Raw genomic sequence first — 26,337 nt, forward strand, 5'->3', positions numbered from 1 at the left:
AGTCGGAGCTAGAATTTTAAGTCATGAGAGACTCGACTTATTTATGGAGAATAACCATAATTATTTATATTGTATGTTCAAATAAATAACACTTTCTTTCTTTCCAATCTGCTCATTATTAGATATAAAATATATCCAATAAAAAAAACATTGGTAATTTCAATTCATTGCATTTACTTTCATTTTTCTACTATTTACTTTCATTTCCTTTTATTTTCCTTTATTTCTTTTTATAAAGACTCACAATTATGATGCATTTTTTATTTGGTTTATTACTTACTTAAATAACATTGTCTTTCTTCCAATCCCCTTATTTGTAGATTTAAAATATATCCAACAAAAACATTGATAATTTTCATTCATTGCATTTTGTTTCATTTCCCTAATATTTACTTTCATTCCTTTTGTTTTCCTTTATTTCCTTCTTAAAAGACTTACAAATCCGTTTTATGTTTCCTTTTATTTCCTTTTGTTTTACTTTTATTGTCTTCTAAAAAAGTGTCACAAATGTGATACGTTCTTTATTTACAACCTTTTCCTTTTTTAATAAAACTACGTAATGCATTATACAAGAAAATGAGATATATGTTCATAATTATAGTAGTATGTATTAAATAATAAAAATACATTTGAAATCCAATAAAATTTGTCACGGAAATAAGTAAATTATAAGAACCTATAGAGAAAGTCGAGAATAACATTGAATTTTACTTTTGTTATTTGTATAGTAAGATCTTATAATTTATTAGTTGAATCTTTAACCGCAATTTTTAATGAAATAAAATGTGGAAGTAAGATCAAATCATTGACTAATGTTGGGACAATTACATAAATATATTAATGGTGATTAAGATAATTCTTTTAAAATTAAAATGATATATATTCATTTCAAATGAGCGAGTTGAAGGTGGCAGAGCGCCACCTAACCACCCTACTGTCTCCGCCAATAGCCGTAGGGGTTTTGTCAGCTTGAAACTGGGGGGAGAACTGGGAAATAAAAGATTGTTAAACTGTAAACAAGATTAATACAATTGGTTTTGTTCCTATCTAAAACATTGAGTATACAATTTGGACTTTTGAAGAATATATAACTAAAAATAACTGAATTTACAGCAATGATTTGTCTTGACCAATACACACATATATTGGTGGTGCAAAATGATATGCTTAAATTATTTCACATTCATTATAATTTGAAATGAAATGCTAAGCATTCACTTTAAAGTTACACCTTAAAGTATTGTCCTCTATTTAAATAGTACGTGACTATCTTAAATAAAAAGGAAAAGAAGAAAATAAAGCATAACATAAAGCTGAATTCCTCCAACTTAGATATGGTGTGACAATGCTGTGTAAAGTTTTTTCCTCTTTTGTTGGGGTACCCACTTACTTTCCCATAATGAAAACATCATGGAGACACACATCTTTACAGACAAGTTTATACCAATTCCCTTATCACAACCATTTCTCTGTTCATTTTCTATTAAATACTATCATATACAAGCTTTATGCTTTAAGAGCATCAGGAGTGGGGGTAGTCACTTACCCTGTCCCCTACCGTCCCACTCAAGGTGACTAAGTCACCCACTCCCCACCCTAGTCACTTGTGGCTTTTTCCCCTTTGTCAGTCTCCATGGCGACGAACTATACCCCAACCTTTCTTCTTTTTGCTTTTTTTTTCTAAAGGAATAAATAATTAAATATAATAAAATATTATTTTAACACACTAACTAACACATTAACTGACATAGGTCACCACTCCCCACTTTTTTTGACTCAGCAAATCACGCCTGACATGCCAAGTGACCTCAGTCACCACTCCCAGTGCTCTAATAACTAATCTTTATTCTTCATTTTAATTACAAGAAAAAATGTGGTATGATCACCAAAAGAAACTTAATCTGTCTAAACCAATATTGTGAGCACTAAACTTCGATCATAAATTACTACTCTTCAATACCTGCAAGGCTCACCGCGGATTGATTAAATCTGAGTATAAATACGCATAAACACGAAAGAGTGAGATCCATATGGCTAACTTTCTGGTATAGGATGTAGTAGTCCCTGAAAAAATGTACAAAGTATGTGCATTTAAGTTAACGGCTTAGGAAAAAATATATATATATGTCTATTTAAAACATGACATAGCAACAGTGTCGAAAAGTATTCTCTTTAAGAGTGTATATTTAACACATAGTAGCCCTTAAGTCAATATTTACAATTTATTAGTTTGTTATATTACATTTAAATGTTTTAACCTATAACCATCTTTCTGACCCGTTACCCAATCCACCCAGTTTTGCGACACATAAACACAGAACAAATTACTTGCAATAAGTTATAACTAATTTTACCTGAGGATATCGTGACTGGACGTTTTTATCCAATTTTGCCGTTGTCTTCGAAACGTATTTTGATTTTGACTGTAAAGATCCAGTTTTAGATGACACGGAAGGCAATGTACGCCAAAGCCATGAATCTGATGGAGATTTTGGCAACGGTGGAGGAGCAGGCAAATCCAACCCGCGTTGTCGAGAAGCTTTGACTTTTTGGTCAACCTTGGGAACTTTGCAGACATCCGTTTGTGTGATCATTTCTTTATCCTGTTTCAGATTATTAGCAACCAAATCTGACTTCAATGGTTCAGCGGGCATATGTGAAATACCAAAAATACCCTCATCATTTTCCTTTAAATCAGCTTTGACGGATTCCACTTTATGTATGGTATCAACATACAGAGTCTTCTCACGCGCGAGATTTTGAGAATTTGCTTCTTGTGCTTTGTCATAAGCAAGTAGTTCCTTGAAGCTAATTAGACCTTTCTTTTGTAAAATTACTTCTTTTATTTCTAAAACGGGCGGAGTTGATTCAGTAAAGTTGGAATTTGATATCTCATGACATTGTAAACGATCATAAAGTCCCGACCCATCTTTATTTTGGGTAATTTGATGGTTGGTAGCTTCGGTTGACTCATTCTTCAAATCAGAATGCTCTTTTTGGTTCTTGACTAGCGATCTGTGCTCATATGCAGTCAATCTAGCAGGCTAATATAATACAGAAAAAGGAAACAATTCAAGCTTTTGAAGTCAAAATGAATCGTAGTTAACCAAAAACTGGAAGTGGTGAGGGTAACGGGTCAAAACAGGCTCATGTCAAACTGTGTATATTTTTTAGTACCAATCGAAAAGGGTCAGGTCGCACTGACCCGCTAAACTATATTTCCAATATAATTTGTTATAGTAAAAACTTAAGCTACCAAATTTGATAGCAGAACTTGTATTAATTCAATTATAAAATAAGTTAGACATAAAATGAATAGGAGTTTTTGCATTAAAATACAAGCTGACTATTTTTTACTTACTCGATTAGTTGACTTTTAAGCAAATAAATGTAAGTAGAGACAAAAAAAAAAAAAAAAAAAAAAACAAAACAAAGACTGGAAATCTAATAAAGAGGGAGGGGAAAAATGGGAAGATTGGGTCAAAATGGGTAGGACTTCAGCAAATGGATTAAAGATTGGGATTGACCGAAACACTTCCTAGGGTGGCCTTGCTTTTTCAAATAAAAAAGAATGTAAAAAAAAAAAAAACAAATGTCTCAAAGAAAATTTCAATATTTTAATTTGAAATCTATAATTAAATCACAAAAATCAAATCATTTCAAACCTAATCTAGATTTTTGAAAAGAGATTCTGTGCATAAAAAAAAAATACAACCTGGCTTACTTTTGTCTCATTTAACCACCCTGTTAAGCTAACTCATCTTGTTTTACCTTTTCGACCCGGAGGAGTTAAACATAACCAAAATTTGACCCATTTAAAAGATATAAGGCCATTCATAAAGCAACAGGTTGAAACTACCAATAATTACCTGAATCGGAGGGTTAATTGAAAAGCCGCCTGCACGAGTATTAGCAGACGAAACAGGCAATCTACTCCTCACACTTAATCCTGGTACTGGATTTAAAAGACCAATAGAACCCTTTAAACAAAAATGTGGAAGTAATCCACAAACCTTAAACGGCATGTTTTCATGTTCATCATAATCGGATCCAGTATCTTCCTCATCATCATCATCAAACTGCAAAAAGTTCGGTCCATATGTAATTCGCGGCTTCTCATTTTCCCTATTTACTACACAGACGTCACTTAAATGAGATATATCATTCGTGTAGTCTTTCGATCTCTCAAAAGAGTCTTTTCTGGGACCCGTTATTGGTTTGGAATCACGAGTAATTTTATCCGAATCTTCGTTCTGAGGTTTCAAAATCCTACCTGGAGGAAGTTTTGGGACAATATGATGTTTTTGTGATTTTCTTTCATCTTTTGGTCTCCCCGGACTTTGTTCCCACACGAAAGGAACAGTCCCCGGGTCCCGCATGAAGGTATTTCGTATGCCCGAGAGACATATTAAATTAATGTGGCTAATGTGTTATGATCCAAGTCGGGTCATACCCAATAACAAACTTACCGACACTTTATTCGTATTTAATTTTAGCGGTTGGATCGTTGATTAAATACACGACACTTGAACTTTAAAGAAAAGGGTTTCTTAAATAATGTTACTTGATATGTTTATATATAAGTTATGAAATAACTTATATAACAAGGATTTAATTATTTATAGGTTAAATAATTAAGTTATGTCACATTTTATAAAATTGGTTTTATAAAATATACATAACAAATAATATACATGTTTATATAATGTGTTTTATAAAATTAAGTTTTATAAAAACTGATTTTATAAAATCAGTTTTTCTTTTATATATAATGTATATTATAAAATGATCCTTGTAAGTGGGCATTGGGAGTTCAAGAAAAGCATGCTAGAGATTCCTTTTGATGCCCATGCTTTCCCAATTCCTATAACATGCAAACACACATCAAGACATCGACACACTAAGCAAAAAAACTGCACAAAACTTAAAAAATCTGCTGCTGTTGGCCGTGGGCTAGAGGAAGCTCAAAGGGGTTCAAGATTTTGGTTTTTGCAAGTTTTATTCAAGTGTTAAAAATCCTAACCAAAGTACAAAGTGTTGGTGCAAAGTTTGGGGTATAACAACTTGAGGTTTCATAGTTTTGGAGCTCCATTCAACATCATCATCTTCATCATTTACTAGCAAGCTTGGAGTAGGTATAATCTCTTTACTTGCTTGTAGTTTGTAAGTATATATCACAACTTGATCCTAATTGGGATTTAACTTTAATTGGTTAAAGATTAACAAGTTTTAAATTGGTAATTAACATGCTTCCGCTTTCTTAATTCTTAAAATGGTTTAAGTATTTTATGAACTTGTTAAATCCCAACAATGGTATCTAGAGCCGAAGTTGTTGAAATATGCTTCGAGATGGTTATTAAACCCACTATAATTTTGCATTCTATGAACATGCATGAAGTAGAATGTAAAATTTCCGGTTTTGGGTGGTTGTCATTTTGGCCAAAATCACTTGTGATTCTGCATTCTGTACTGCAAATCACTTGTGATTCTGTACTGCAATTCACTTGTGATTCTGTACTGCCAATCACTTGTGATTCTGTGTTGCCGATTACTTGTGATTCTGTATTGCAAATCACTTGTGATTCTGTGTTTCCAATCACTTGTGATTCTGTATTGCCTATCACTTATGTTGATGATGTTCACAATCTAAGCCTTGACCTTGTGTTTGGTTGCATGCATGGTTGATTGATATTTATTCAATTGGTTTGTAATAATATTTATTCATTTGGCATGTAATAATTCATTTGGTTATGTAATTTATTTTATATTTGGTATGTAAAATAGATTAGGTTGTAATTTCATTTTTTAGACAAAATGTATTAGGATATATTTTGTAAAATGATGAAGAATGATGAAGACTTGAAGAACACATGAAGAAGCATTTGGATGCAAGGTTAAGTGGGAGATTTGAAATCTCCTACTTTGTGTTATAACCCCTTATCCGGTGGCATTTGTTTTCGGCTAAACAAATGTCTACCAAAATGGCTTGATTGTGAACATATTTGTTTTGCATGCATGGTTGTTTATTGTATGATTGTGGATTGTATGGTTGTTTGCTACAAGTTTATCACACAAGTTAACAACAAGCAAAATGGCAATTTAATTGGTTAAATTACACATTAATTAACGACATGCAAAACGTCAATTTAAATGGTTAAATTAAAAATGGCTAAAAGGACATTAATAAACGGTTATTAAGATCATGATTAGGATCATATATATAAAATGGTTTATAGACATGAAATTGGCTTTTCATAATGAACTATACACCAAATGCATGTTGGTGTATGGCAAATGTTTTCTTAAACTAGAATTTATGAAAACTTAAAATCCCTTAACTAAAACAAGGTAAACAAGTTAAACGCCATCCTTTTGTGGAAACACTTAGACATATTAGGAATCTCTTGATGGGATAAAGGTCACCTAACCGTCATGAGTGAACTAATGTGAATAAGGTACACTTCGCATACATGTGGGATAAAGGTCACCTAACCACTTGTATGTTAAGTCTACATGTCTACACAAGTAGGACGACTTGATTTGGGAATCATGAACTTAGGGTCACCGAAGCATGAGGAACAAATAGGCGTTGATGGGATTAATATGCCATGCAAAAGGATTGCATGATCCCATAACTTAGAAGTTGCAAAAGGATTGCAATTGTCATTAAGACTACCTAGCTAAATCAAATGACGGGATAAAGGTCACCTAACCGAAATTTGATTTACCGTTGGATTCTAATATTTAATAAAACAAATTAAAAGGGTATTGTTTATTAAATTTGAAATCAATACTTAAAAGAACTTTGTTGAATCTTGTAGATGGCCGCTAATAACAACAACAACATGAACAACGCACCACTTAACCTAAACAACCTATCATTAAGGTCTCTCCTCGAGAAAGACAAACTCAACCATACGAACTTTATGGATTGGTTCCGTAATCTTAGGATTGTCCTCAAACTTGAGGACAAAGCGTATGTGTTGGAGGACCCTATTCCCGACCAACCGGATGAGGAAGATATAGAGGGCATGGCTTATTATGACAAGTATTGCGCCGATTCGGTGCAAGTCGCTTGTCTAATGCTTGGGACTATGATACCCGAACTCCAAAAGGATTTCGAACATCATAGTGCATATGACATGATTACGCAATTGAAGGAGATGTTCCTTCAACAAGCACGTGTCGAGCGCTTCGAAACGGTTCGAGCGCTACATGCATGTCGTATGGATGACACCCAATCGGTCTCCTCTTATGTCCTCAAAATGAAGAGCCTTATTGATCGTGCTAACCGTCTTAACCTAAACATATCAAATGAGTTAGCCACCGATCTTATCCTTAATTCCCTATCAAAAAGGTTTGATCAATTTGTAATTAATTACAATATGAATGGGATGGATAAGAGCATAGGTGAGCTTCACGGTATGCTTAGAACGGCGGAAACTAGCATGGGTAAAAGGGCTTTACCCGTGTTAGCAATCGATCAAGGTGGGTCCAAAGGTAAGACCTCTAAGCCAAAGGTGGCTAAGAGAAAAGGACCCGCCTATCAAGGCAAAGGGAAGGGGAAGATGGTTACCCCAACCATCAACAAGGCTAAGAAGCAAAAGGTAGCCGAGAAGGCAAACCCCAAGGAAGACCCATGTTTCGGTTGCGGTGAGATGGGTCATTGGAAACGAAACTGTCCGGTCTACCTTAAGGAGTTGAAGGACAAGAGGGATGCAGGGCAAACCTCAGGTAATATATATATGGTATATATAGAGCTAAGTATTACTTCTTCTAATACATGGGTATTAGACACTGGATGTGGAACTCATATTTGCAATTCTTTGCAGGGGTTCAAAAGAAGTGATCATAAGGCGGGAACTTCAAGTCTCTATATGGGCAATGGTGCAAAGGTGCATGTTAAAGCTCAAGGAGATTTTATTTTGAAGCTTCCAAGCGGATTGGAACTTATTTTAGAAAATGTTTTGTATGCTCCGGATTTGTGTAGAAACATTATTTCTATTTCTCGCTTAAAACAATGTGGTTACGTTGTTAATTTTATTGATGATGATATTCATGTTTCTAAAGATAATGTATTCTATTTCAAGGCTTCGCCTTCAAATGGAATTTATGAATTGGTTCATGATGACACATCTTCTAGTAGCTCAATGTACCATACAAGCACCAAGAAACTCAAAAGGGATTTGAGTGATTCCTACTTATGGCATTGTCGCCTTGGTCACATAAACAAGAACCGAATACATACACTTCAAAAGAATGGACTTTTGAAATCAAATGAAATGGATTCGTTTGAAGTATGTGAATCTTGTTTACAAGGCAAGATGACTAAAGCACCTTTCAAAGGGACCTATGAAAGGGCTAAAGATTTATTGGGATTAATACATTCGGATGTATGTGGACCCTTTAAACCCATGACTAGGAAAGGTGAAAGATACTTTGTTACTTTCATTGATGACTTTAGTCGTTTCGGATATGTCTACTTATTAAGACACAAGGACGAAACGTTTGAAGCATTCAAAGAATATCAAAACGAAGTACAAAATCAACTCAATAAGACAATTAAGGTACTACGTACCGATAGAGGAGGTGAATACCTAAGCGATGCCTTCCAAGATCATCTTAGGAGTTGTGGGATTATCTCACAACTTACTCCACCCGGAACACCCCAACTTAATGGAGTTTCCGAAAGGAGGAACCGAACCCTAATGGATATGGTTCGATCTATGATGGCAAGAAGCTCGTTACCTCTGTCATTTTGGGGTTATTGTCTAAGCTCCGCGGCTCGTATTTTAAATATGGCCCCAACCAAGAAGGTGGAACGAACTCCTCATGAGATGTGGTTTGGAAAACCTCCTTCTCTTTCATACTTGAAAGTATGGGGATGTGAAGCTTATCCTAAGCGTTATGTAGCAAATAAGCTACTTGCTCGATCCACAAAGTGTATCTTCATAGGATATCCCAAAGATGACATGGGATATTACTTCTATGATCCATCCGAGCAAACCGTATTTGTTGCTCGGAAAGCGGAATTCCTTGAAACCAAGTTCCTTATGGAAGGTGATGGTGAAAGGAAGATAGATCTTGTAGAGGTACAAGATCAAGCCGATGATACACAATTGGTTGACACTAGTACTCAACATGAGGATGTTGAAAATGATCAAGTGGATGATCAAGGTACACAAGACGTTCGAAGATCTAGTAGAATTAGTAATCCTCCCGAGAGATATGGGTTTCTCGTGGAAGGTTGCTATACGGTTGATTTGGATGAACCGACAAACTACAAAGATGCTTTATCAAGAATTGATAAAGATAAATGGCAGGAAGCCATGAACGCCGAGATGCAATCCATGTATGAAAACCAAGTTTGGGAACTTGTTGAGCAACCTCCTAGCTTTAAGCTAGTTGATTGCAAGTGGCTTTTCAAGAAGAAAACCGACATACATGGAAACTTGGATACATACAAAGCTAGACTTGTAGCAAAGGGTTTCACTCAAACTCAAGGGGTTGACTATGATGAAACTTTCTCGCCAGTGGCAATGCTAAAGTCTATTAGGATATTATTTGCCATTGCTGCTCACTATGACTATGAAATATGGCAAATGGATGTCAAAACCGCTTTCCTAAATGGATATCTTGAGGAAGATGTCTATATGGTACAGCCCGAAGGTTTTGTTGATCCGAAAAATCCTAAAAAGGTATGCAAGTTAAAGAAGTCAATCTACGGATTGAAGCAAGCATCGAGAATGTGGAATCATCGCTTTAATGAAGAGGCAAAGAAATTTGGCTTCATTAAAAATGGTGATGAAGCTTGTGTGTACAAGAAGGCTAGTGGGAGCTCTACAATGTTCCTTGTGCTATATGTGGATGATATATTATTATTTGGGAATGATATTACCACAATGCAAGAAGTCAAAACTTGGCTAAAAAGTTGCTTCTCCATTAAGGATCTTGGAGAAGCACAATACATTTTGGGGATAGGAATCTATAGGAATAGATCCAAGAAATTGATAGGTTTAAGTCAAAGTACATACATTGATAAAATCTTGAAAAGGTTCAAGATGGAAAACTCTAAGAAAGGTTTGGTACCTATTCAAAGAGGAACCATTCTCAGTTCATCTCAGTGTCCTACCACGAAAGATGAACAAGAGAGAATGAAGAAAGTCCCATATGCATCCGCTATTGGGTCTATCATGTATGCAATGATATGTACTAGACCGGATGTGTCATGCGCTCTAAGCTTGACAAGTAGATACCAGAACAACCCAGGAAACAGTCATTGGATTGCTGTTAAAAGTATATTGAAATACCTTAGGAGAACTAAGGATATGTTTCTAATATACGGGTCTGGTGAGGAGGAACTCGCCGTAAAAGGTTACGTGGACGCGAGTTTCCAAACTGATCGAGATGACTCTCGATCACAATCCGGTTATGTCTTCATGTTAAATGGTGGTGCGGTCTCTTGGAAGAGTTCGAAACAGGAGGTTGTTGCGTTATCCACTACAGAGTCGGAGTACATTGCCGCCTCACTGGCAGCTCAGGAAGCTGCATGGATGAAGAAATTCATCGACGACTTAGGAGTGGTCCCTTCCATTCAGGACCCTCTTGAGATCTTTTGTGACAACGAGGGTGCGATTGCTCAAATCAAGGAACCTCGTGCTCATCAAAAGACTCGTCACATTGAGCGGAGATTCAACTACATCAGGGATGAGGTTGAAAAGGGAAAGATATGTATTCACAAAGTTCACACAGATCATAATGTTGCGGATCCACTCACGAAGCTTTTACATGGGCCAAAACATGAGGGACATGTTTGTGCATTAGGGCTTCGATATTCTAGTGATTGGAATTGATCTACTTTATGTATTGTAACGGAACGAATTAGTTCAAACTCATTAATATAATTATGGTATTAATTTAATTATGAGTCATGTTCCTATTTTGCATATTTCATCCATGAATAAGCAACTATTCTAAATTTCCGTAGTCGATCACATTTGTGGGAACAAGTGTGAGGTTTAGACTATTATGAACTCGGATTGGTATACATTCATAGGTTGAATGTGGGGCAAGGTTGCAACCAAGGTTCATAGATATTTGTGGGAAACAAATATTGGAAGACCCGCTCTCAAGAATTACTGTATAGAGCCTTTGTGGTTGATCACATGTAATCTTGAGTAAAGGCGAATATCATTGTATCCTCTGACCTGAGATACATATTGGGTTCGGATATTCACCAAGTACTGTGCCTTGATTCTTTCCTTCGCTATTCTGAAACATGGTAGTACATAAGGAAGAACTCAGGTATATTACAAAGTGTATATCTAGGGCGTATGTAGTCAAGATGGAATTTGTCCCTCTTATTCGTTGAGAGTCAGATGTCTAAGGCCTGAAAAGTTAAATCTATAAGAGAGTGATCACTCTGTATCTCTTGGATTTAACATGACATCTAGGACGAAAGGAAATAATGAAAGATTCACCTAATCATATTCGAGATGGGAACTCGAAAGGGATGATGTTATTGAATGGCACAAAGTCATAACATATTAGGGGTGATGGACGGTGTGTTAGGCTGTATCCATCACTTGCATTAATTTCTTATGTTTCTCGTGCAAGTGGGAGATTGAAGGTATTTCGTATGCCCGAGAGACATATTAAATTAATGTGGCTAATGTGTTATGATCCAAGTCGGGTCATACCCAATAACAAACTTACCGACACTTTATTCGTATTTAATTTTAGCGGTTGGATCGTTGATTAAATACACGACACTTGAACTTTAAAGAAAAGGGTTTCTTAAATAATGTTACTTGATATGTTTATATATAAGTTATGAAATAACTTATATAACAAGGATTTAATTATTTATAGGTTAAATAATTAAGTTATGTCACATTTTATAAAATTGGTTTTATAAAATATACATAACAAATAATATACATGTTTATATAATGTGTTTTATAAAATTAAGTTTTATAAAAACTGATTTTATAAAATCAGTTTTTCTTTTATATATAATGTATATTATAAAATGATCCTTGTAAGTGGGCATTGGGAGTTCAAGAAAAGCATGCTAGAGATTCCTTTTGATGCCCATGCTTTCCCAATTCCTATAACATGCAAACACACATCAAGACATCGACACACTAAGCAAAAAAACTGCACAAAACTTAAAAAATCTGCTGCTGTTGGCCGTGGGCTAGAGGAAGCTCAAAGGGGTTCAAGATTTTGGTTTTTGCAAGTTTTATTCAAGTGTTAAAAATCCTAACCAAAGTACAAAGTGTTGGTGCAAAGTTTGGGGTATAACAACTTGAGGTTTCATAGTTTTGGAGCTCCATTCAACATCATCATCTTCATCATTTACTAGCAAGCTTGGAGTAGGTATAATCTCTTTACTTGCTTGTAGTTTGTAAGTATATATCACAACTTGATCCTAATTGGGATTTAACTTTAATTGGTTAAAGATTAACAAGTTTTAAATTGGTAATTAACATGCTTCCGCTTTCTTAATTCTTAAAATGGTTTAAGTATTTTATGAACTTGTTAAATCCCAACACCGCAAAGGGCCAGAATACATATCGGATTTATTCGATGGACTTGGAAGTAAAACAGGGACTGAAGTTTCATTCTTCGTTCTAGAACTAGAATTATTTTGTGAATTAGCAACTCTTGATCCATAGTTACGTCTCACCGAAAGAAGTGGCCGATTAAAGTTTATTTTCTTGCCTTCCATCAACCCCCAATCCTTCATTTCATACACAAAAAATAATTAATTCAAGTTCAGAGTCTGCAAATTATCATATGAAGAGGGGGATATAGCATAAATGAATAGAATCTGCATGTTTGCTGCAAATACAGGTTACAAATTTTTCTTAAAATTGCAAGTTTTACATCTATAATAGCCATTAATTTGATGAAAAACAATAATTATAATTATTATAGATTATTATTATAATAATTATTAAAATTATAAAAACACAATCTATAATAAAACTTGTTTCAATTTTTACCAAAAACTGAAATATGTAAGTAGATTAATTAATGAATAAATAAAACAAATAGTCATTCATCAATCATCCTATATATATAAAACTCTTCTAAATCACTAACCTAGTTTCAGCACATGATTCCTTTAAATACGCAACAAATGATACTAAAAAAAAAGGCATTCGATTAAAACGCGCGAAAAGTACGAATCATAAGGCAAAACTGCACAAGTGATTATCATATTCAAGAAATTTACTAGTAAATTAAATAAACCTAATAATTAAGATGATGTTAATCTGAAACGAAACAATCGACACGAAGTTATTAACGGTATCGATAAATACGCTAATGAATCAGAAAACGGAAAATTAAGTGAAGAAACGTGAAATGAAGACAAGGTAAGGAATAAACGATACCGTACGTTTGTTTGATAATAAGTTATTGTTTCTTCTGCTTCTTCTTTCTTTCTTCTTCAGTTGGATTGGTTGGTTTTATTAACACACTAAAAGGCTGTCAATGGAATCTCAGCTAATTTATTGGAAAATTTTCAACATTCATATGTTTATACTTAAGTGGCAACCTTTTATTATTATTTTATTTTAATTTGTTGATTGGTAACGTTTGTACTTGACTTTGGTCAAACTTTTCCAACTCCCTTGTTTCTGTTGGACCACTTGGAAACTCTCTTCCATTAGCAAATGATAAATGATTATTAACAAAATTGTCAAAATCGTCCCATATGTTTATTTATTTTTGTCATTTTTATCTCTGTATTTTTAAAAACTACAAATTTCATCCTTAATAGCGTAATGTGTTTCAATTTAGTCCGTAATAATATTTTTCAGTTCCAATTTCGTCTCCATGTTAAATGAGGGATCTTGTAATATGCCAAATTTTCACGGGGGTTAAATAATAATTATAATTAATAATATCCCGTAATTAATGCAGTTTTAGGGCTTCTGTTCGCGTGTCAGAGTGGCTCCGCGAGTTGCGGTGATTAATGAGGAAAACCCCGCGAGTCGCGGGGTTTAGAAATTCTGTTGACAGCTTTCAATTTTTACGCGTTTTTCTTTATTTTTTTTTATTTTATTTTCTGTTTTTAATTTTTATATAAATGAAAGATGTTTAATAAAATTTATATTATTATAAACTAAAATAAAGATAAAGAAACTTATAAAACTTAAATATTTAACAAAATCTTAAAAATGCTTATATTTTTGTTTTTCTTTTTATATTTTTCAATAATTAAAACGTATTTTTACAAAAACGAATTTTAATAAAAGTAGATAAAAATCTTTTTTTTTCTTTTTATATTAGCGTTGCGCTTCCGGCTTTTAAGATAATTCCCCGGCAGCGGCGCCAAAAATACTTGATGTGAAGCGAGGTGTATATAAAATAGTTTATATTTTACTAGGAAAAACTATTAAATACGATACAATTTTACACAAGATATTTATTTATTTATAGAATGGATATACTTAAACCTTGCTACAACACTTATAGGCAGTGTACCTAATCGTACAGTAGTGTAGTTTTTAGTAAGTCCGGTTCGTTCCACAGGGAAATCTTTAAACAAAGCTCAACACTATATTAGTTTATTTTTATAAAAATACAAACATATATATAAGTAATATTATTATTATAAAGGGGGGTTTTTACCGTTTAATGACCGGTTTGTCGATTTTAAAACTTTTAGTCGCAGTTAAAACCTAATGTAAAATATAAAATAAATACAAGACTTAAATTAAAGTGTAAAGTAAATAACGATAATGAAATTGCGAATAATAAAAATGCGATAAAATAAAATTGCGATAATTAAAAAGTACGATAATTAAAAGTGCGATTAAATAACAATAAATAAAAGTGCGATAATTAGAAGTGCAATTAAATATAAAATAAAGGAAATTAAATATGAAATAAAAGAATTATGCTTATTTAAACTTCCGTAATCATGATGTTTGACGTGTTGATTTTAGTTTTATGCCCATGGGTTAATTGTCCTTTGTCCTGGATTATTTAATATGTCCGTCTGGTTTTTGTCCATAACAGTCCATCAGTCATAAATATAAAGTGCGAGTGTCCTCATCAAATTATTATTATACCCGAAGTTAAATATTCCAACTAATTGGGGATTCGAATTGTAACAAGGTTTTAATACTTTGTTTAATGAATACACCAGGTTATCGACTGCGTGTAAACCAAGGTTTTACCACTTTGTTAACAATTACACCAATTACCCTTGAATGTAATTTCACCCCTGTTTTGATTATTCTAGTGGCTATTAATCCATTCCCGTGTCCGGTTAAATGAACGATTATTCGTACATATAAATACCCCGCCCATCGTGTCCGATCGAGTGTATATGGTAATTTATAGGGACGCCCAATTGTAAATCTTTATATTAACATTAACAAACTTTCATTTAGTTAAACAAATATAAAGCCCATTAATAGCCCATAGTCTAATTTCCACAAGTGTCGTTCTTTTGTCCAAACCTCAATTATGGTACAAAGCCCAATTACCCAATTTTAGTAATTAGCCCAACATCATGATTACTTCGTTTTAAATAAGCATAATAATAACTTAGCTACGAGACATTAATATAAAAAGGTTGAACATAACTTACAATGATTAAAAATAGCGTAGCGTTACACGGACAGAATTTCGACTTACACCCTTACAACATTCGCTAACATACCCTTATTATTAGGATTTAAAATTAAAATTAAAATTAAAATATAAATTATATATATATATATTACGTATATATTGAGAGAGAGATGAAATAAGATATGAAATTTTGATCAGAATTCGGTTGGCTTTATAGCCAGAGTTGATTTTTGGGGCTCCGCGACTCGCGGCAAAATGCCCTTCAAACTCCGCGAGTCGCGGAGATAGAAATTACAGCTCAGTCCTTGGAGTTTTCTCTGCCGACGGTTTTATATATATAAATATAATATATATATAATTAATATAATTAATTATATATTATATTATATTTATATGCATAGTTAACTTGTAATTTTTAGTCCGTTGCGTCGAGCGTTAAGAGTTGACTCTGGTCCCGGTTCCGGATTTTCGAACGTCCTTGCGTACAATTTTATATTTTGTACTTTGCGTTTTGAATCTTGTACTCTTGTAATTTCGAGACGTTTCTTATCAATAATTGGAACCTTTTTGATTGTCTTTTGTACTTTTGAGCTTTTTGGTTGTTTGCGTCTTCAATTCGTCGAATCTGTCTTTTGTCTTCACCTTTTATTATTTAAACGAATATCTCTTGTAAATAGAACAATTGCAACTAAAAGCTTGTCTTTCTTGAGGAATAATGCTATGAAATATATGTTCGTTTTTAGCATTATCAACTTCCATGCCTAATGAAGGCGGCAGCCCACCATCTGTCCAATCCACCCACACAAGCCAAATCAATGATCTTACAAGTCAACTTGCTAGCTTGTTGAGAAACAATATGAGTTTCCAACAACCCAAAATCTCAGACACCCTGAAAATTAGCCTGAATTTAAACAGTTCCAACTATTCTCTATGGTCAAGAATGATGAAGGTAGCCATTGGAGGCAAATCCAAGGCTCTCCTTGCTCATTTGACACATAACCCACCTGAAAACAACCATGAAACTTATGAACAGTGGGAACAGGAAGATCTAATCGTTTTTTCATGGTTGATTCAAAACATTGAACCAAATCTTGCTAGCAACCTAACATCCTTCTCAACAGCAAAACTATTGTGGGATGCTCTTATTACAACATATAGTAGCGGTGGTGACAAGCTACAAATATATGATTTATATGTTAAAGCTACCGAAATCAAGCAAGGCAACATGAATCTCGAAGAACTTTGGATACGGTTGCAAGGAATCTGGGGAGACCTCGAAATCAAAGATCCAAATCCCATGGAATGTGCAGCCGACATCACAAGGTACAACAAAATTCGTGCTGAACACAAGCTTTTTCAATTTTTAAATGCACTTGACAAAAAGCATGATGCCATCAAAAGAGAACTCCTCCGTTTAACGCCGTTACCGACGGCGGAGGAGGCATATGCTGCTGTGCGAAAAGAGGCCGCCCACAGGCAAATCTTGGGGTTATCATCGGGTGGTCCTTCAACCGGTCAAGATATTGCAACTGGTTTAGTTGCAAATGACGGCAAAAGACACCCTCATCATCTAACCCATGCCAATCGGAACAGTAACTTGCAAAGAATAGATAAATCAAAACTTAAATGCTCAAGGTGTGGAAAGATGAGACACACCATAGAACAATGTTTTGAGATCAAAGGGTATCCGGAGTGGTGGATTAAACCTGGAAAGGCGGCGGCAGCCGTGGACAAGCCAACCACCACCATCACCGCCGATCAAGCTACTGCTACCACCACGGATCAAGGCTTCGGTGGTATAGCAACCACCACAGGTACAACACTAAAACCGTGTATCTCTCTGTTTTCAAACATAGAAAGCATAATAAATCATAGAGTTGATAAACCGATGAAAACACATAGAGATCATGAAACGGTGAGAGAATCAAAAGAGATTTTTTGGGATAATAAAAAGGTGGGTGGTGATAACTGGGTAAGAGGAAACCGGGTAAAAGGGAAAGGAAATCCAAAATCAAAAGAGATTTTTTGGGAAAATAAAAAAGTGGGTGGAGATTACTGGAAAAAAGGGAAAGGATATCCCTTTCATCTAACACCGAATAAATTGAATGGATATATGGGTTACCCACTTAAGGATGTTAAAATTGAGCCGAAAAAAAATAATAAGCCCACAAGGGATGGGTGGATCAAGGTTAAAAAAGGCCCAACACATAAATCTGATCAAATGTGTATTGGGCTAGGCAGCCCAAAATCGGTTAAAAATGTTAGTGGGTCAGGCAGTTTATTAAATAGGCCAAAAGATGTAACAAAATTTAATAACCCTATTTCATGTCAAAATAAGTACTCGTTTTTAACTAAAATACCAACCGACCTTTCCGAAACAAATATCATTTCAAACAGTTTGAAGTCTAAATCTTAGATTCTAGATTGTGGAGCAACCGACACGATGACTTTTGACGAAAAAGATATTAGTTTTAAAACAAAACCTAGGAAAAATAAAATTCAAACGGCTAACGGGGAAATTATTCAAGTTAAAAGTGGGGGTACTATTGAGATTTCACCAACTATTAAATTACCTAATTGTCTATATATTCCAGCTTTGTCTCATAAGCTGTTATCGGTAAGTCATATTACAAAAGAATTAAACTGTAAATGTGATGACCCAAAAATTTCTGACCAAATTTAAACTTAATCTTTGTATGATTAACATTTTCAACACGATAAGCAAAGTCTGTAAAACTGAATCTCAAAATTTTTGAACTACTTTTATATATTTAAATACCCTTCGGTTGTTTTCGACAATTCGCGAACAATTATATGTAAATAGATACATATATACTATAACTTGAAAAGGTAACAATGTATTAATTATTTGATACCGTACATTAAACTTATTGGTTTAAATATCTATTTGAATATATATGATAAGTTGAAATATTTATTATTAAAATTTATTTATAAATAACTTCCAATGTGTATTTAAAAACTGATTTATGTATATTAAAAAGATATATACATATATATAATTTCAAGTTATTTAGTAAACGATAGTAACATTTTCAAATTGCTAAAGTACCCAAAATGCTACAGTGTTTTCGAAAATCACTATTTGCTACAGTAAAAATTGCCTTTGCTACAGTGAAATTGACTTTGCTACAGTGACTTTGCTACAGTGGTATATTTTATGGATGATTTAAGACTATATTTTGACAAAGGTACGATTCACGAAACGTAAAGTACAAGTTTTCTCAGCGTACGAAAGGGCGTTCGAAAAACCGGAACCGGGACATAAGTCGAGTGACAACGTACGACTTATCGGAACAAAAATTACAAGTCAACTATGCACGTGAATTTAATATAATATATAATTAATTAATTTAAATTATATATATTATATTTATTTTATATTATGTCGACAAGCTAGGAGCCAAAACAATGTGAGCTGTCCCTGGTCCTCATGCGAGTCGCATGGCCAGAAGGCCATTTCCATGCGAGTCGCATGACTCCAGATTCCAGGCCAGGTACTATAAATTCAGGTGTTTCGCTCGAATGAAAAAAAAATCAAACACACATACACAAATATATATTACTCCGTATAATATTTTTTATTATTATTATTATTATTATTATTATTATTATTATTATTATTAAGATTATTATTAATCTTATTAGTAGTATTATTATTTTTGCGATACAAAAATAATAATGTACATAAAATATTACGACGGAGTACTGTCCAAGTAATTTTCAAAACGAGTTTCCGAGCGAGCTAGAGCTAAGGAAAATATGGGTTATTGCCAAGGAGGTTATGGGTAATGTTCGGGGGTATTTTTGTGAATCAAACCTCGTGTTTATTATCTCCGATGCGTCTACATGCTTTCCTACAATATTGTATATCAATATTAAACAGTGAGTTCAATTGATCCCTTTTTATACATATTTTCGGGCTGAGAATACATGCGCAGTTTTATAAACTGTTTTACTAAATGGATACAAATACTAAAACTGCTTTTGTGTGAGTTTCATTGATCCCTTTTTAATTGCTTTTGCAATATATATTTTTGGGCTGAGAATACATGCACTTTATTTAAAACGCAATGGATACAAGTACATACTAAATTCTACACTGAGTTTGAACCGAAAATCCCTTAGCTTTGGTAACTGTTAACTGCCAGTTATAAGAACTGGTGGGCGCGAGTAGTAGTATATGGATCCATAGGGCTTGATATCCCCGTCCGAGCTAGAGCACTAGCCTTTTAACGGACGTATGCTATTTGAGAAGCGTACACGTTGGTTTGCGTGTATTATTAAGATGATTATACAAAGGGTACAAATTATATAAACATTAAAGTTTAGTTACCAGGGTGCTCAATTTTGTAGAACCGATTGATAAACGTTTCGGATGAAACAACTGAAATCTTGTGATCCACCTTTTATGTAAAACCTATTGATAAACGTTTTGAATAAAACAACTGAACTTTTGTAATCCACATTGATATACGGATTATGTGTAATATTAAAACTATGAACTCACCAACCTTTGTGTTGACACTTGTTAGCATGTTTATTCTCAGGTTTCCTAGAAGTCTTCCGCTGTTTGCTTAGATGTTAGACAAGCTATGTGCATGGAGTCTTACATGACATATTTTCAAGGAAACGTTGCATTCACCAAATCATCACCATGTATCTTATTTTGACTGCATTGTCAACGGAAATACTGTTGTAAACTATTATTTATGGTGATTGTCTATATGTAAAAATCATCATATGTCGAAAACCTTTGATTTAAATATTCATTTATGGTGCGCCTTTTCAAAAGAATGCAATGTTTACAAAACGTATCATATAGAGGTCAAATACCTCGCAATGAAATCAATTAATGACGTGTTCGTCCATATGGATTTGGAGCGATCGTCACAGTAAAGTCCTCATGTATCCGACGTTCTGCATCTTGCAGGATATCCGGACAGGACTGTTGATTGGACGTGGCACTGAACAGGGAGGATTGTACTATGTGGATGAGGTTTCTCAACAAGGTACCGTGTCACTAGCTCACGGAACACCTACGAGAGAAGCCTGGTTATGGCATAGGAGATTGGGGCACCCGTCAGCCGGATATTTACATGCTTTATTTCCTAGTTTATTTCCATCAAATATTGTTTTGAACTGTGAAACTTGTATTTTGGCTAAGAGCCACCGCAGTACTTTTAAACCTAGTAATACTAGGAAAGATGTGCCTTTTGCTCTTATTCATTCTGATGTGTGGGGTCCAGCTCCAGTTAATGGGGGAAAAAACCTTCGGTATTTTGTGATATTTATTGATGACCATACAAGAATGACATGGATTTATTTTTTGACTCATAAATCTGAAGTGTTTGAAAAATTTTCTCAATTTTATAAAATGATACAAACCCAGTTTAATAAAAACATACAAATTTTACGATCTGATAATGGAGGTGAGTTTGTCAATACTTCCATGAAACTTTTTTGCGAAAGTAATGGTATTATTCACCAAACATCTTGTGCCCATACTCCCGAACAAAATGGAGTAGCCGAACGGAAAAATCGGTTACTTTTAGAAATGACAAGAGCCTTATTAATTGAATCTAAAGTTCCAAAAAGTTTTTGGCCTGAAGCTCTTGCTTCCGCTACCTATCTTATTAACCGAGTACCTACAAAAGTTTTGGGCACAAAAACCCCTAGAGATACCCTATCTCAATTTCACACCCTACCAACCTCTTTAAGCATCGAACCACGTATTTTTGGGTGCTCGGTTTTTGTTCACATTCCAAAGACTGAACGCACTAAGCTTGACCCCTGTGCTGAAAAATGTGTTATGGTTGGTTATGGAGTAAACCAAAAAGGATATCGATGTTATAGTCCAAGGAAGCGTCACGTCTTCACTACAATGAACTGTGACTTTATCGAAACTGAATATTTTTATAATACCCAACCTACGAGTGAGGGGGAGAAAGAGAGTAATGACACTCTAAGTTGGGTAACATGGACACCTAAGCCCCACAATATCCAAACTGAATCACCTAATCCTAGTCCCGAATCACCTAAATCACCTAATCCTAATCCCGAATCACCTAACTCTACTCCCGAATCATCCAATCCGAGTCCCGAATCACCCAATCCAAGTCCCGAATCACCAAACATTGAACCTAATGGAATTGAACCTAATGGAATTCCCTCAAATGATGAGGAAGATATTCAGACTAATGACACACCACTCAATAATGAATCCACTTCCGCTGAAACCACCGAAAGATATGTTTTACCACAACGAATAAATAGATGTGTCCCACCTAAACGTTACTCTCCGGAAAAAGAAAATCAAAGATCAAGGTATCCTATTGCCAATATAGTACTAGGAAACCTATCAAGTGAAGCACAAAAATTCAACTCTGTCCTATACTCTGAAAAAATCCCAAACACGGTTGAACAAGCGTTAAAATCTGAAAAATGGAGGAAGGCGATGGAAGAAGAAATGGAAGCACTCAAGAAAAGTGATACATGGGAAAAATGTGTCATTCCTCAAGGAAAAAAACCAGTAGGGAATCGATGGGTGTTTACAATAAAATACAAACCAGATGGTACCATTGAAAGATACAAAGCTCGGTTAGTTGCCAAGGGTTATACTCAAACATATGGAATAGATTACTCCGAGACTTTCTCTCCAGTTGCGAAGATTGATACCATCAGGGTTCTTTTCTCAGTTGCTGCAAATAAAGAATGGCCACTTTACCAATTTGATGTAAAGAATGCCTTTCTACATGGTGAATTAAAAGAAGAAGTCTATATGGAAGCTCCTCCAGGATTCTCCGGAAACTTCAAAAATGGGGAAGCTTGTCGTCTTAAAAAATCTTTATATGGGCTAAAACAATCCCCACGGGCTTGGTTTGGGAGATTTACGTTATTTATGAAAAAATACGATTTTAAACAAAGTAACTCGGATCATACTCTCTTTTTTAAACGAAAAGGAAATCTGATTACATGTTTAATCATTTACGTTGATGACATGATAATAACAGGAAATGACAAATAAGAAATTTCAAACTTAAAATTGAACTTATTTAAAGAATTCGAAATGAAAGACTTGGGCAGACTTAAATACTTTTTGGGAATTGAGGTTTTACGATCCCAACAGGTAATATTTATCTGTCAAAAGAAGTATGTTCTCGATTTTCTTGCAGAAACAGGTATGATTGATTGCAAACCAGCCGATACACCAATGATTCCAAATCAGAAACTATATATGGAAGAAGAAGGTGATCTGGCTGATAAAGGGCAATACCAAAGAATAGTGGGAAAATTAATCTATCTTGCTCACACTCGACCTGATATAGCACATGCAGTTGGAGTTGTGAGTCAATTCATGCACCAACCACAGGTCCATCACATGGAGGCTGTAATGAGAATTCTCAGATATTTGAAGAAAACAGCAGACCATGGAGTTGTTTTTAAGAGGCATGGGCACCTGAAGACTAAAATATATACAGATGCAAGTTGGGGTGGAGAAAAAGGGGACAGAAAATCTACATCCGGATTCTTCACAATTGTCGGGGGTAACTTGGTTGCATGGAGAAGTAAGAAACAAAAGGTTGTTAGTCTTTCAAGTGCAGAATCCGAATTCAGAGGAATAGCAAAAGGGGTAGTGGAGGCCTTATGGATCAAAAAGCTACTGACAGAGATTGGTTTCCCACCACAAGAAGCTATTCAAATCCTGTGTGACAATGAAGCAGCAATCGCTATTTCAGAGAACCCTGTTCAACATGATCGAACTAAGCATGTTGAAATTGATCGACATTTTATCAGACAAAAATTAGATGACGAAATCATTTCTCTTCCATCAATCAGAACAGAAGATCAGCTAGCTGACATCCTCACCAAATCTGTCAATGGGAGACTCTTCAGTGAAGTACTTGGCAAGTTGAATATTGGAAATCCCACTATTCAACTTGAAGGGGAGTGTTAGAATGTAGCATCAAAAGTCAACAAGGTCAAATTACCTTTTTTAGGTAATTTGACTTTAGGATCAGAAGCTGCAAACTTCATCATCTCCCAAATTAGTAATTCACAAGGAACATCTACAGCTGGACCAACGGATACAAATCTGACCACAAAACAGCATCTTTTCCTTTTATACAAAAGTGGTTCCAAAAAGTGTTATGGAGCCTACTTAAAGTAGAAATAGCTGTTGTAGTTTAGGTGTTTAAAAACACTCATAGCAGCATGTAAAAAAACCAATTCAATTGTATCAAATATTTTCAATTCAATACAAGATCAGTTTGTAATTCAAAACATCCATGTCCCTTCAAAAATTCATAATTGGGTTTGAACACACTTTGCTTTTCGAGATTTAATAGATTTTGAAATTGTGAAGTAGAAATAAGATTGTAATGTTTGGTGATTAGGTTTGTTCCTCTAGTGAGATTTGGACTTTAGGACCTGGGGTGACGAATTTTAGCGAAATTTTTAACATCCATTAAAAGACTGAAACATGATGTACCTTTTTGCGCGTAGCATGGGCTTTATACATGTAGTGGGGTTTATATTAATATTATTCATTGTGAAACTGAAGAAACAAAAGACGTTTATATACCGAATCTTGATATTAGCTGTACTACTATGCTAGTTACGGAGTAGTATGTATATTATTTTTTTTTTTTTTTTTTTTTTGAAAAGCAAATAATATTATTAATAATGGAATATCAAAGTTACAAGGCCCTATGTATACTATACAATTGTGAAATGGAGATGCACATTCAGGAACTAATTTAGCGAGGGTAGCGACGAGAACTATAACAAACTAAAGAGGGAATATGAACTTGAAGAAACAAGCCGAGAAAGAGAGGGAAACAGTGACGATCCAGCGCCTACAAAGCTTCCACACTCTATCCCGATTAATCAGACCCTCGATAGAAGAAATAGAATTCGCAGCTACACTACATTGAGAGGGTATGTCAACCTATGCCGACGACACGATGTGGTGGATCCGCGACGAAGAAGGAAGGATTGATGAGCCATTGGTGCCACATGATTGATTTCTTTTTGCGCAATCTTTTAGATATCCAACTATAACTTTGAGTTTGTATTTCGGAGAGAATCGAGACGGGAGACCACATTTTTTTGGAAAATACATTTAAGTTTCTATGTTTCCATATTGTGTAGCATGTGATCCATTTGGTTGCTTGCCATATTGAGTTTCCGAGTTTGTTGAGAGCGAAGGCTTGATCATTGATAATCGCATCGTTTACATTGGAGATTAGTGTGTTGTCTTGGGCCCACCAGTCAAGAACGTGTTTCCATATTAGAGCCGATTTCGGGCATAGTCCGAGAATGTGATCAGTGGTTTCGATTTCCAATTCACATAAAGGGCACAATGTGGAATCGAGATCAATGCCACGTTTGTCTAATTCGGATCTTACCGGCAACTTTTTTTGTAGGGCTCGCCATATGAAGATGAAGACTTTTTGAGGCACAAGTTTGTTGTGGGGTATCGTTGTGTTAAGAGTGTTACCACCAAATTTTAATATGTTAATCAGATGTGACATAGATTTGGTGGTGTAGGTACCCGAGGGATCAAGAGTGTATTTCCAGGAATCGGGTTTGGCGGATAATGTGACCGATGAGATGATGTTGTTTAATTCCATTAATTCGTTAAGAGCTCGGCCAAACGGAGGTCTTGTCCAACACCAATTTCCAAAAGAGGAGCCGTTTTCTTGTGTAATTCTTTCAGCGACAGTTGCAACTTTGTTAGTCTCGGGCATATATAACCTGTGAAAAAGTGTGCTGAAACGTTCTGAGCCAAACCAAATGTCGTTCCAGAAATCGATGGAGGTGCCATTTCCGAGACTTTTTGTGATGGAGGATGAAAAACCAGTGCCTAAGTTGTTAGCAGCCTTGCCAGCTTTAATGATTTCTTTCCAAACCGTGCGACCTGAAATGTTCCTGCAAGAAACGTTAGAGTCCAGCCCCCCCCCTTCCCATAAATACTTGTGATAATTTTGACCCATAATGCATTTTCCTCATTTTTAAATCGCCACCACCATTTACATAGTAGTGAGATGTTTTTGCTGAAAAGAGAGCCAATGTTTAAACCACCATTATCGTACGGTAGAATAATTTGATCCCATTTTATCCAATTAATTTTATTTTCAGAGGATGACCCACCCCAAAAAAATTTGCGTCTTTTGGCTTCAAGGAGGGTAAGGATGGAGGAAGGTGTGAGAAAGAGAGAGAAGTAGTAGAGCGGTATACTGCTTAGAATGGATTTGATGAGTGTGAGTCGGCCACCAAACGAGACCGTTTTGGCAGCCCAGTCGGAAAGTCTTTTATCAAACTTTTCAACTATTGGATGCCAAGATGAGGGGTGTGATGTAGGGATGCCAATGGGGAGACCGAGGTATGTGAAAGGAGTGGTACCGGTAGAGCAATTGATATAATTGGCCATTTCATCGGTTTTAGAGGGAGAAGTACCGATTCCGTAAAGTTTACTTTTTCGGAAATTAACTTTAAGACCAGAGATTTTCTCGAAGCATTTAAGGAGTTTGGAAATGTTTTTCGCATTCCTTTTACTCCATTCCCCGAAAAAGATCGTGTCATCAGCGTACTGAAGATGAGTGACGGTGATGTTGTCGAACCCAACTTTAAGGCCATGAATCTGACCATTAGCTAATGCCCGTTTCGCGAGGATGTTGAGTCCTTCGGCGACGATGATGAAGAGGAAAGGTGAGA

General features: G+C 35.0%; 1 protein-coding gene across 2 annotated transcripts; it reads right to left on the reverse strand.

Annotated features, from left to right (window-relative positions):
* Positions 1-1,830: 1,830 nt before the first annotated feature.
* LOC139844973 (uncharacterized) lies at positions 1,831-13,524 on the reverse strand. Of its 2 annotated transcripts, none has more exons than XM_071835190.1 (5): positions 13,409-13,524; positions 12,557-12,745; positions 3,870-4,373; positions 2,355-3,044; positions 1,831-2,064 (listed from the first exon to the last, which is right to left on the reverse strand). In XM_071835190.1, the coding sequence occupies exons 2-5, from the start codon at positions 12,731-12,733 to the stop codon at positions 2,035-2,037; spliced, it is 1,401 nt and encodes a 466-aa protein (XP_071691291.1). In that variant the 5' UTR covers positions 12,734-12,745; positions 13,409-13,524; the 3' UTR covers positions 1,831-2,034. The 2 variants fall into 2 exon arrangements, with proteins under 2 accessions (XP_071691291.1, XP_071691292.1); XM_071835191.1 differs by having other exon boundaries at positions 13,404-13,517.
* Between the last annotated feature and the right edge of the window lie 12,813 nt (positions 13,525-26,337).

This window comes from Rutidosis leptorrhynchoides, chromosome 4, assembly GCF_046630445.1.
Source record: "Rutidosis leptorrhynchoides isolate AG116_Rl617_1_P2 chromosome 4, CSIRO_AGI_Rlap_v1, whole genome shotgun sequence".
Classification (NCBI taxonomy): Eukaryota; Viridiplantae; Streptophyta; class Magnoliopsida; order Asterales; family Asteraceae; genus Rutidosis; species Rutidosis leptorrhynchoides.